This window comes from Triturus cristatus, chromosome 1_1 (assembly GCF_964204655.1).
Source record: "Triturus cristatus chromosome 1_1, aTriCri1.1, whole genome shotgun sequence".
Classification (NCBI taxonomy): Eukaryota; Metazoa; Chordata; class Amphibia; order Caudata; family Salamandridae; genus Triturus; species Triturus cristatus.
The window spans coordinates 26,567,847-26,581,222 of record NC_140579.1 but is presented as its reverse complement, the minus strand read 5'-3'; the positions used below and the strand labels follow the sequence as shown (position 1 = coordinate 26,581,222).

General features: G+C 46.6%; 1 protein-coding gene across 1 annotated transcript in view; it reads right to left on the bottom strand.

Annotated features, from left to right (window-relative positions):
• The window catches only part of LOC146869206 (E3 ubiquitin-protein ligase TRIM39-like), an 86,587-nt gene that overhangs the window by 38,164 nt on the left and 35,047 nt on the right, over positions 1–13,376 (bottom strand). The window contains exon 3 of the mRNA XM_085643408.1: positions 959–1,189. Within this exon, the coding sequence (XP_085499534.1) occupies positions 959–1,189 (231 nt within the window). The remainder of the gene's footprint in view (positions 1–958; positions 1,190–13,376) is intronic.

The following is a 13,376-nucleotide window of genomic DNA, read 5'->3' as shown; positions in this document are numbered from 1 at the left end:
CCCCGCTTCTGCTCCTTTGTGTTGACGACCCGAATACAGATGTATAGAGCAGAGATAGCAGTGAGGAGAAAAGTCCCCACGCGCAGATCCTACCATTAACAAGAAAAAAACAAAACTTCGGTGCCTTTCTAAACACTGATTTGACTGGAGTTGTGTGAACACATTGCTATTGACCATCAAAAGGAACACTGAGGCTGCGATGCCCAGACGGAAGAAGAGAGGAGGGGTCATCATGTGCTTTAACAGAAGGAAGAGTGACCACGCTGCAATGGCCAACAAACCGGTTCACTTAGTGAATCGCCTGTGAGGGAACCAAGCACGGAAAGGAAGGAAACCAAGGGACATTTACAAAAATGCACCTAAACAAAAGAAGAATTTAAGACCAGTACAATAAATAATGACAGGCGATAGATGGGCATGCTTAAAGTCCCTGTTGAGGATACATGTCTGGTCTACGCTCAACCTAAAAAAAGGCAAAGTTGCGAGAGGCGGCCATATTAAAGTCAGGATGCCAGCGCTACAAAGCTAATAATAAGAGAGGAAACTGACAAAGGCACATGAATTTCGTATGAGACTGGGGCGCATTGAGAGGTTGAAATGCGTGCAGCCAGGCGCTGTAATTGGATGCTGTAAATACGGGCTGTGCAGGTAAAAACCTTGAAAAAATAGTTCCAGAAAAGCGGATGGAAACAGTACTTAGGCTCCCAGGAAACTGATAAGAGAAACACAGGAGAGGAACAACACGAGGACACAGGAAACCGTGTGCTACAGCCAATAGAAACGGAAGAAAATTAAGTGGCAAGCACAGGAACAAATGAAAAGCACTGAAAGCAAGAGGGCGGGATGTAAGCAACTTTTAAGATATATTTAAAACAAAAGATTTCACAAGCACAGCGCAAGCAATGTGCAGGCAAAACCTAAAAAAATAGCACCAAAAGGTGAGCTCATAATTGCATACCTGAAGTAATTCAACTGCTTGCCGAAGACCATTTTGCTCAATCTCCATTATAAGTTTATTCAGTGATGATAGTTGATTGTCCAGTTTTGTTATTGTTGCTGTAAATGCCATCTCAATAGTCTTTTCCACCTCTTCTAGTCTGCTGAAAACATTGCGCTCCTGGAAATTCACGGCCTGCCGCAGGCACGCAAATTCAGATATTAATTTCTGTCTTTCAGATTGAACTTTATTCTGTAAGAGACAAGCAATACAAACTTTGAGGGCTCCGCCATAAAAACCTCTGAGTTAGAGTATCACAGTACCACAAACACACACTCTAAAATCCGAGTTCGATTTTAATTTAACTTCTTTCATTATGTTTTTACGCACACAGACCCTAAATTATTTCTTCATGTAATGCTTTAGGGTTGTTGCTTACTTTACTTGCACGTTGGTTTTATGATCTTTTCAGGCTAGATTACTCTGGGTTGAGGTTAAGGATTTTAAATTTCTATACGACTGCCTGTCCAAGGCTCACATTGCCACTATTCAAAAGAAAGTCTGCCATGGCTCTAGGTGGCCAATGCATTTAACAGAAAACCTGTCACGGCTGTAGATTGCCACTGCATTTAACAGAAAGCATTCATTGGTAAAAGATGCCACTGCATTCAATAGAAACATGACACAGTTCCACTGGCTAGTGCAATGCTTGAAAAGCATGTCAGAACTTGAAATAAAGTAAGGTAGGGCCTAAATAGTTGGGAGAAGTTTGATGAAGTTGACTGAACTGCCCTGGATAACCATGTATCCACTTAATTTTTTTAAATCATGGACCCAATGTAAATTACAATTAGGAGGACGTGGGTCGCCCTTACTGTTCTAAGAGGCAGCAGGATAAGAGAAATTTGTCTAGCCATTATTACATTAATAAATGAAAATGCAATAAAAAATAATTAGAGGGCAGGTGGGTATGAGAAGGCAGATATTGGGGGGGGGGGGAGGGTAAGCCCAGACGTGGGTCCCGTGCTCACTAAGCCACTGGAGTCAAGCTACCCTGGCTGAAGAGGGGTGATACCCCGAAACCGGTCCTAGGATGCTTGATTCCAGTCCAGGGAAGACATGGCTTGGCAGTTTGGGCTGGACTGTTCCCATGAGGCACAGGGTCAAGACTGATTTGCATATGTCTGAACTGGGATGGCGTGGTGAGAAAAATAACGATGGATTAAACCCAGATCTGTGACTAGGGGTGACTGTTTTGCCAATGTGCAACATTCCGTCCATCATCTTGTGTGTTTTGCGTATCCCAAGTATGGCGGCAAAGCATAAGAAATGGCATGTGGCATAGAAACATCTTTAATCTACTAGCGCGCACACAGTATTTCCTAGATCATCAAAAACAGTGTTTATTTTCTCTAAAAACATGTAGGCTGAGAATTCTGGAAATCACATGTTGCAATTAAGCGGTTGTAGGAAGGTAGGCTCCTTCTGCATGGTTACCCCCACATTTTGCCTGCTACTAAGCTGTGTTTAGACTGGGATCCTGCTAATCAGGACCCCAGTCTATCTGCATTCTCCCTAAATTGTTGTGTTCAGTACTTGGGTACATCCCAGATTGGATACTGGGGTACCCTTGTCAGTCCCTAGTATATGGTACCCATGTACCCAGGGCATAGGTACCAAAGAGGTCTCCCATGGGCTGCATTATGCCACCCATGAGAGACCATTCAAAATAGAACTACAGGCCTGCCATAGCAGCTTGTGTAAGTTGGTGCATGCACCACTTACTAAAGATATAGGTTGACTATAGCTAAGGGTCACTGCACTTAATGTTAATTGAAATGTATAAAGCTCTTAATACCGACCTGTCTCTAAGCGCCATGAGACGAGAACTACAGTGCCCCCAGGTGAATATGGCCCTTGAGCAAAATGACATTAAGCCCAGGCTTCAATGAAAAGGAGGGTTTTCAGATTCTTTCTAAATGGTAGAAAGAAAAAAACTAAGTCACCCCTATAGTAGGCCTTTTCAATCCTGAAGGCAGGGTGCTTGGTTCTAAGTGAGATGGTGCCCCTGCATGAGCAGAACACCCCGAAGCCTATGGAGTTCATTCTCCCGGGTTGTCAGTGAAGCAGCCATATACTATATAGAAGGGCACTGCGTAGATCCGCGAAGACCATCTCGAAAACGGCTGAAACCAACTATCAAACATGTTGGAATCATACCCTCACACAGTAAACTGTGTGGGAGGTATGACGAAGAGCCCTCCGTAAGGCTCTGTGTTCCCGGTGCCAACATTCTAGTCGCGGACAGCACAAAATGGTTGCTTCCGACCAGAGACACTTTTCTGCCCTCCTGCTGCTGAGCCAAGCTCGAGCAGAGGAAGGTAGAATAGGCATCCTATCACAGGGAGATGTGGTCACCTTCCAGACAGGATTTAGTGTATTGGGACAGAGTGGGTGTGCTTGCCAGCGCCTGAAAGTCTGTATGAGGGGCACATTTGGTGTCACTGTGCACAGTCCAGTTCAAACCAGTTCTGGGAGCCATAGCTTCCGCTCAGGCACGAAATTGGACAAAAGGCAAGGGAGCAACCTTCCCCCTGTCCAGACCCACCCCTAGGAGGGTCCCCTGAATCTTCCCAATCCTTTTCCTAGGGTACTTAGGGGCTTACCTGGGTGTAGGTCCCTAGATTTGTCGTGGAATAAGATTCAGATCAGACACCACTGAACTTCTACCGTCTGGACACTCTGGACTTCGTAAGGGCCCCACTTAGTCTCCCTGCTTGTCTGCTGCATTGTCTGTGTCCGTGCTTTGTACAGACACCCTCCAAGGCCTGTGTAGCATCAAAGACACTTGGAGGAATCTCTCTTGAAGTGAAGGAGTCACTTCCTTGCATTCGCAGGCACCTCAACACTGCTGACAGGTCTGCTGATCCGGAGCTCCTGCGGACTCGAAGGGTTCAACAACACAGGTGGTGGTTTTCTACGTCCTTCAAGGCCTGAACTGCCCTCTAACCGAGTTTGAGACCAGTATCCCTCTTGGAGGATGCTATAACCAAACCAGTGTGCACCGCGTTCCTTTTGCAAGTGCAAAGGCTTGTTGGCAACTTTGCAACAAGTGCATTAGGCTCCAAGTAGCCCCAACCTCCGGCAACTTCTTCCACCAAGATCTTCAGCCACACTGCCTCGTGGGCACCGTGGCCTGCTCCGTTGGTGAGCTGCTCAAGGTCCTCTCGCGACTCCTGTGCCTCCAGCCTGTGGGTCCATTTGAGGGTCACCTTTGTTTCTCTTGGTCTCCCCTGATTGTTGACCCTCCTTGTGGTGAGTCCCCCAGACTTTGCTGGTTCCAACCTTACACCTTTTTGACTTCCTGTGTGGGCGGCATTTGCCAAGGCTTGTTGGTGCACCCGCTGGACACCAACCTCCCCTGCACTGGAAATCCTTCCTGAGGCAGCTCATATCCAGGTCCTGGTCTTCCTCAGCTTCGGCTGGTCCTCACAGCAGCAGTCACGGTCATGGTCATCTTTCCTGAAGCACCTGACGGCATTCGTCATTCAAGTCTGCTGGTCACTCCCAAGTGACATAGACTCTGTCCCCTCTGCTTTCAGGTGCTCCTCTTCAAAGATATACATTTGGATTCCCACGGACACTTTCTCCTTTTCCAGCAGCGGCACTTTCCCAAAGTCCTCCACTGGGCTCGACTGCGGTTTCCGACACCACTTCCCACGTATGCACCCGGCTTCCCTGGTGTAGGTAACATAGGTGTAGCAAAGTGGGTTTCTGTTGCAGTAACCCCCTCACTTTTTGCCAGACTACTGATGCACTTTCACTTGATGTGCACTGGATCCCTGCCAATCAGGTTCCCAGGGCTGGTGTTCTTTCCCCATAACTAACCCAATTGACATCTCTGGGCACAGGTCAGCCCCTGGTAAATGGTAACACAGGTACCCGGAGGAACTGTGACCAGGGAAGACCTCTAAGGGCTACACCTACACCTACACCTACACACACACACCCTTACTTTGCAGGCTGCGTGTTTTGGTGCAGAACAAAGTGAAGAGTAGACATGGCACATACCCCCAACCCACTACCCTGGCATAGATCAGTCACCCGTCTAGCTGGGTGCCCTATGTCAGTGGTGAGGGAACAGGTGCATGAGCCCTGTATCCCTAAAGTGCCCAGGTCCATACTTGGGCATTGTAAGTGCAGTGCTGCCATTAAGAGTATATGGTGCTGGGAGTTTGTCATTACGAACTCCCTAGCACCATAATGGCTACACTGGTATCAAACATCTCAGCACATTAAACCCACACGGATGCCAGTGTGGGATTTATTTAATGTAAAATGCACGACAGAGGGCATCTTAGAGATACCCCCTGAAACTTGACCAACTTTCTAGTGTCCTGACTTAGTGGCTGCTTAGGCTGCCACTAACAGACATGTTTCTGGACCCCTAGTTTGAGACCCGGCTGCTCACGTGGGCCTGAAACAATGCACATCCTGGGACGAGGTGCCAAGTCTCCTCCCCCAGGATGGGCAGGGTTCACGAAGGGGAAGCTTCAAAGGCCTTTGTGAGCCTCCCCAGACAATTTGCTGCTTTCAGCAACTGGTCCCCACTGTTTCTACCCCCCACTTTGGGCAGGAGATCCGGCGGGAAAAACAAGTGAGGGAGAGAGGTGTGTCCACCTTTGCCAACTCCACCCCTCAGGTGCGGGAGTTGAGGTGAAGCACAACTCCGTGTCCCGCCATCTTGAGGATGGGGGGCCCAACCAACCAGAGACAGGCTCCTAACCCCCTCCCACTGGAGGGTGGCACAATAGGGGGGTGTACCCACCCCAGTGAAGGGACCCATTGGTCCCTGCCCTTTACCTACCTGTAACGCCCATAAATCTAGTATTTAGGGGGCACCCTGAATCTTGCTTCCGCAGATCCAGAAACGAAAAGAAAGAAGATAAGAAGAAGGACCGAAGAGCCGTGTAGAGCTAACAAGAGGACAACGCCCACTGTCAGTCAGTCAACAATAGCTTTATTCGGTTAATAATTAAAACCATCAAAGCATACAGAAAATTTCATTTGCAAATAGTTACAAATAAAGATAATTAACAAAGAAAATTCAAACAATGCAAAATACACAAATATACATAAAAATATGTTTAAACAGATAATTGGCGAAAGTGAACGTTAAAAGATATAAAACAGGCCAAAATTTAAAAGACTATTTCATGATTTCAAAAGAAAGAAGATAAAAATGGCCTGGTCTCGGACTCTCAAACGTTATAAAAAGAATAGAGCTAAAATATATTAAACTACGTTCGATTTCTACTTCTAATAGCCCCTGAAAGATAACTGGCAACTCCAAAACAGACAAAAGGAGAGCCCAGCATTTGCAGAAATACCAAGGCGGGCCTTACTTGATCAAAGTGACAGTTCTTAAAAATTGGGCAAATAAATTTCTTACGTAACAGAGTGTAAAATTTGCAGCAAAAAATCATATGCAGCGTATTTTGTTCGGAGGCGTTATCACATGGACAGGGGCCCAAAGTGCCCTCTTTAAAAAAGCCCTTCGGGTGTGCTAGGAGCCAGGGTAACATGTCATGTTTAAACCTAATCAGTAAAAACAAATGAAAAGGGTTATTTATATAAGTCAAGTATGGCTGAATCTCATTGCCCATACTTAACATGACAAATCTCCTAACAGACGGTTTACACACTTCCACGCCTTCTCTCTGCAACTTTGCCCTGCACATGAACTGAGACTTTAAGTCTTTTATTTTCAATTTGGACAGCTCACATGGTCTCTCAAATAATTCTAGGCAGCCAAGACTCTCCATCTGAGATTTAATATATCGTAGCCAGGGAATGCACATGGCTTTGTCAAGGACCAGACAATCTTGTATAATGAGCTGGTTTAGGGTTGGTGGGTGCTGCGCCCAAACCCTTAGCCAACCCATTAAAGGGTCAACGGCAATCTGGTCCACTAGATACTCGGCCCCCAAATCTTCATGGATATTAAAAATTGAAGTAGAAACAGGCAATGACAAAAGTTTCCGGAAAAAGGCATTCTCAATTAGTTGAATCTCCACTGCGGATGCATAGCCCCAGACCTCACTACCGTACAGGGCCATAGGCACACACTTAGCGTTGTATATTTTCAGAATCGCGGGCAAGGGCTTGCATCCCAGCCGTTTTGCAAAACCCAACAACGCTCCAGTTGCCCTGGCGAGGATATTCTGTTTCAGCGCGCGTTGCGCGACCCATGATCCTCGGTCATCAAAAGTGACCCCCAAATATGGAAAGGTCTGGACTTTTGTTAGCACCTGCTTATTGCAGAAGAATTTAACCTTTTTTGCAGCTCCATCTCCTATTGTCATAGAATGGGATTTCTTAAAATTTATTACTAAGTCCAAAGAGACCATAAAATCGTTAAAACCATTTAAAAGGGCTTGAAGGCCTCTTGCAGTTCTAGCCAATAAGACCGTGTCGTCCGCATACAACAACGCGGGAATCAACTTAGTACCTACTCTTGGGATGTCTTTACAAGATGAAGACAAAACATCCCCCAGGTTATTAATATAGAGTGAGAAAAGCAGGGGGGCAAGAATGCACCCCTGTCTCACCCCACGCTTCACCTGCCAGGCATCAGTTAGATTCCCGTCCTTATTATAACGGACCGCCGCAGTAGTATCTTCATGTATAAGTGCCAAAAAGGAAATCAGCACAGGGTCAAGACCCATAGTTGCCAGGGAAGCCCATAGTTTTTGGCGGTTAACCAAATCAAAAGCAGTCGATAGGTCCATGAATGCTAAATGTAAGACCCCCTGCTTCGCAATCGTATACTTCCCAATGATGAGATGCAAATTAAGGCATTGGCCAACCGTGCTCATTCCCTTTCTGAAACCATACTGTAGGTCCGAAATAATGGAGTTATCCTCCAGCCATGATGTTAACCGTGCTAGGACAACTTTACCCATTATTTTTATTGCGGAGTCAAGAAGAGAAATAGGCCGATAACATGCCGGATCCTCTCTTGCACCTTTTTTAAATATTGGTACTATCACGGCCTTACCCCAAGAACGGGGGACACCCTCCTTTGCTGCCGCATTAAAAACTAAGGTTAGAAGTTTCGCCCAGTAAATGGAATCTGCCTTGTACAAATCCGCCGGGACACAATCGGGGCCGGGTGCTTTGCCCTTTGCCATTGATTCAATGGCGTCCTGAACTTCAGTCTCAGTAAAATTAATTTTCGATGACAGATTTGTATCCCCAAAATTTACAGGATTCTGGTCAGGAATCTCAGAATAAAGCCCACTAAAATGAGACACCCATTTATCTGGGGCAATAAGACAATCATTAATAATATTTTCCATTTCATTAAAAAGTGGGCTGTTAATTACTTTCCAAAATTGGGAACTACTTTTTAAGACACTAGCGTCTGACAATTCTTCCCACGCCAATTTTTTCAGGCAAGATTTCCTTGCCTTTAGTGCTTTCTTGAAGGATCTTCTTGCCTCCACAATCCTACTGGTATCTTTAGCGCCATCTTTTAAGGCCAGTAAGAGAGTAGAGTGCGCACTACTACATGCCTGATCAAACCAGTTTTTATGCTTCTTAGGTCTTGGTTTCCCAACAAGAGTTAAATTGTCCATAACCTGGCTGGTAATTCGCTCAAAGGCACCAAGAATATCCCCTGGTTTAGATTCTATCGCTAGGCAAATATTAAAATCCTCCAGATTACTGTGATACAATTTCTCAAGAAAATCACTAGGAGTAATAACCTCCCATCTCAAACGAGTTCCCTGTTTAGTGGGGACTATGTTTGAATTAGAAATTGTAGACATATGAATAGGCCTAAAGATATCATTAATGTTTAATTCCAAAGATAGTGGGTTGTGGTCACTAAGAACATTAGCCGTGACACAAAAAGGTCCTATCAGTCCCTTCATAGTACAGGAAATTAATATATGATCAATAATACTGTTGTTACCCTGACCAGTGAATGTAGGCACAGGAGATACTAAATTCTGCAATGGCATAAATAAATTAAAAGCAGATACAATACTGTCTAGAAACATCCCACCTTTTGAAAAATCAAAAAGGGCTTCCTCCTGCGGGCAATAAGCCTGCTCAAAATTTCCAAAACAATTGGATTGTCTTAAATGAATATTAAAATCGCCAAACAATAACAAATAATAAGGGGTAACATTATTTGCATCGAAATCCTCTAAAAAGGTAAATAAAGCCTTTAAATGCTCCAATTCGTCCGTCCTCGTAAATGAATTATAAAAGTTCACAACTAACATTGATGGGAGGTTGACACCTACAACCTTAACCGCCAATATATTGGGTGAACTAGTCTTAACAAGTTCTGTGCTATACAATAGCTTAAGACTAAATAATAACAAGAGACCACCACTGGGTCTCCCCGAGGAAGAAGGGGCAGCGTATTTAATAAAAGACTGGAACCCATCCAGGTAAAAGGGATCTCTGGCTTCCCACGTCTCTTGTAAAGCAATTATATGGTAGGAAGAGAGAAATGACTTCCAAACTGTATCCTCTCTTTTTGTTCTCAACCCCGCAATATTCCATGACAAAGCAGTAACCCTATTTGCTAATACATTGGCCACACTATTACCCATAGCCAAAGGTTGGTGGGAGGAGTCCATAACCACCTCCCTAGCCCACTGACTTGGCCCCAGCCCTACAGGCCCGTCTCCCCTCGAACCTGCTCCTGCGAGATCCTGGTGTGTCCTGCAGTCAGCAACCTCAAAAACCCTGGAGGACCTGCCTGCCTTCCCTTCCAAAGACTGCTTCTCCAGTGAACACCGGAATTGTTCAAACTGCAACCTCTAGCTCTGGCCAGAGACCGCAAATCCAGCCCACACTGCACCCGCCGAACCAGGCCCGAGTTCGAGTGGAAAAACACGACAAGGTTGTCTCCCCGGCGATTGTGGGCGATTGTGGCCCAAGATTCGGAGATCCCAGACCAGCCTCAAGACCCCAGCCGACGCCTGCAGCCTTAATCCAGAGGATCCCCTCTACCGCTACCAAGAAAGGGTAAAACATTCTGATGCCAAAAGGCATGCCTGCACCAAACGCCCCATGGCCTTGTGTGCCGTAACCAACGGTGCCTAGCCAACCCAAGACTTCCCAACTTACCCCTCAAAGTGGTGGTCGCACCCAGAAGATCTCCGTCCCAGGGCCTGCTGTGTCTCTTTCGATCGGAGTTTCTCCATAGCAAACAGGGCGCCCAGGGCCAAAACAGCACTCTGCACCCGGCCACCCCAGTGCTGCTGAGGGTGCAATTTTTGTGCTGACCTCCAACCCCATTTGCCCTGAGCTAAACCCTAGGAGCTTCCCTCCCACAGCCGTGTGACCTGCCTGCTAGCAGTCACCAACCGGAGATCTCCATAGGATAACATTGGGCCTCCACACTCTGCACCCGGCTGCCCTAGTGCCGCTGAGGGTGTAACAAGAGTGCATCACTGACCCGGAGTCTACCCCCAGAACCTTAACTCCCACAGTTGATTACTTACCCATGAACTGATAACCTGTTTTTCCTCCATAGGATAACATTGACAATATTCTCCCAAAAAGTTTTAAGTGGGGAGTTTTGAAACCTAAAAATATTCTTTAGAAATCGTACAAATAACCAAAACGCATTTACTTACCTGTTTGCAGGAAATGTCTCAGTGCTGAATCGGATAGGACACAGTTATTGAGTGAATAGGCAACATCGTTGGGCTTGGAGAATGTGTGGCTAAAGTGCCACCTGCGCAAACAGCTTCATGTATTGCTCAGCTCCCCATAAATGCAGCTCCAGACTGGAGTATTTCTTTGTGCCCTGGTGCTTCCTAGATGAGGTTACAGGTTTCGGCATCCTCCTGAGTAGCCTTTCAAACTGTGTGCGGGTGAAGATGCCCCCCAGTGGTTGGCCCAGATGGTAGTTGGTGTGTGAGGCCTGGTTGCTCAAAGAGAAGGCCCTTGTGGATCTCCACCGAGGCGTGATAAGAGATTACTTTGAGTTCAATCTGCCGTCCGTGGCCTAACCTGTGAGACTGAAAACCTCCCACAGGTGAGGATCATGGTTCAGGACCGGGCCTTCGCCACAATGCTTGGGAGAGAAATAAGTAGAGAGTACGAGAATGGATCAGCAGATTCTCAACCTGGAGTACGGTACTCTGCAGTGGGGGCCAGACAGAGGAGATTATACAACTGGAAGACCTTTGAGATATCCTGAAAGAAATGTCTTAATACGGCCAGTGCTGCCGCGCCCTCTACCAGTAGAGATTATATGAACAGGGCAATGAGGCAGGTAAGATGCTCTTCTGGCTCTCCCAGAGGGAGGTGGGTTCACAAGTGATTCCTACGATACGGGCGCTGGCTGGCCAACAGGTCTTTAAATCTGTAGATATTGCAGTAGTAGTCCCAGACTACTACTGGACCCTTTACCAATGCCGTTCCCTTCCTCTGCTGAGAGTCATTCCAGCTGCATTGTGTAAGACTAGATTCTGAGTGCCCTCTCACAGACTGGCCAGGAGGAATTGGGAAAGCCTCTGAGCCTAGAGGAGTTCCAAGCTGCGATAACTGTCTTACGGTAAACCTCCAGGTGCTAACGACTTCCCCCCCCCATCAAATACTATAAAAGATTCTCCTCCCTCCTCGTGCGACACATCTTAAGCTTTTTCGAAGATTTTCCATGGTGCCAGTTAATCTCCGATCTCAACTATCCTGAAACCTAACAAGCCTCCAGGGAATTGTGCCTCATACAGCCTTATCTCCATCCTGAACGTAGAGAGTAAGCTTCTGGCAATAATCCTGGCTCCTAGAGTGTGACTTGTAGTCCGGCAGCTTTATTATTAATAGATTACAAAAAGGTTTTCAAAACCATCCACTGGCCCTTCCTGTTCCCGATATTATGCGGAATGAATATTGGCAAGACATTCCTTGCTTTGGCCAAGGCCCTGTATGACTCCTCAAGAGCAAGAGTGCACATTTATGCATGGCTGTCCCCTGTACAGCCCTCCTCTTCTCCTTACCAATAGAACACCGGACTGAGAGGCTCAGGAGAGATGCGCAGACAAACTGGTTGGAAGACAAGAGTGGCACTATATGCAGATGATATGCTCATATAGCTCCAACACGCCCCATGGCTCTACCACACCGGACCCAAATGCTGGAGGTTTGCAAGGAGGCCTCCAGGCTAACGGTTAACTGAGAGAAAACAATTGACACACACACCTGACCAGTGTGCCTGCCACCACCTACATGTGTCCCTATTTCATATTGGAGGATATAAATTACTAGAGACCAACAGGCCGCCAGGAACGCGAACACCGTACCCATCCTACGATGCACACGCTCAGACTTGGAAATGTGGGCTCGACTCCCACTAAACCTTCAGGGACGAGTTGTGCTCTACAAGATGTTGATTGTCCCTCTCTTCCTCTATGTGCTACATAATAATCCCCAAGTACTCCCCCCAACTTTGTTCCAAGACATTGAAACCATGATCTTGGGGTTCCTGTGGGTGGGTAAACTCCCCAGGGTCTCATGCATCCAGTGCACTGCCCGCAATGTAAGAGGGTGGCTTGGGAGCCCCAAACGTCCTTCTTTACTACTGGGTGGCACAATGGTACCTTTTGGGAACAGGCTGCTTGGGGGACAGATATGAATTCTCATGGATGTTACAGTAGGCTACCTTTGAGAACTTTGGGATGGTGGGCCTTCTACATGGGGACCACCCACAGGCCACGCGTATGCAGATTTTGTCATGAAGCACAACCTTATGCCACATTAAGTGGCTTGGTAAACCCACAGCACAAAACCCCTTATGGCCCGGCACATGGTGGAAACGGGTAGCCTGCCTGGAGGGCTTTCACGGGTGGTACCTGGCTTGGATGTCTAAACGGGGAGACGTTTGAGAACATGACCATATCAGAGCATTTGACCACTTTGCTGAAGAACACGAATTACACTGATCCCAGTTTTTTCTCCTCAAAGTATCTTCAGATACGCCAAGCCCTCAACGCATACAAAAAACAAAGAGCAGGACGAACATCCAGATTTTAAAACACTTGAACACAAGATGTTTTGTGACTCTATAGAACTCTCCTAATTAACATCCCCAACTCACGCCGAACATTATGCTGCGCATGGGAGGAGGATGCGGCGGGAGGCCAAGATGGCTCCTCGCATGCTCGCTATTCCGTCCAACCCAAAAATTATACATTTCAATTTCCATCCAATATAATACAACCCTGAGAGTCTTTTGAAAATTTGGTTGGCCCCCAAATGCTGAGGGCACCTGTTGTGGTGACCCGAGGGGGACCTTCTACCACATTGTTTGGCTTTCCCGCTTTTGTAATTGCATTTATATAGCGCTTACTACCCCTAAACGAGGTGTCGAAGCAATTTTTCGGCGAGTGGCACGCTACTCCAGAACCCA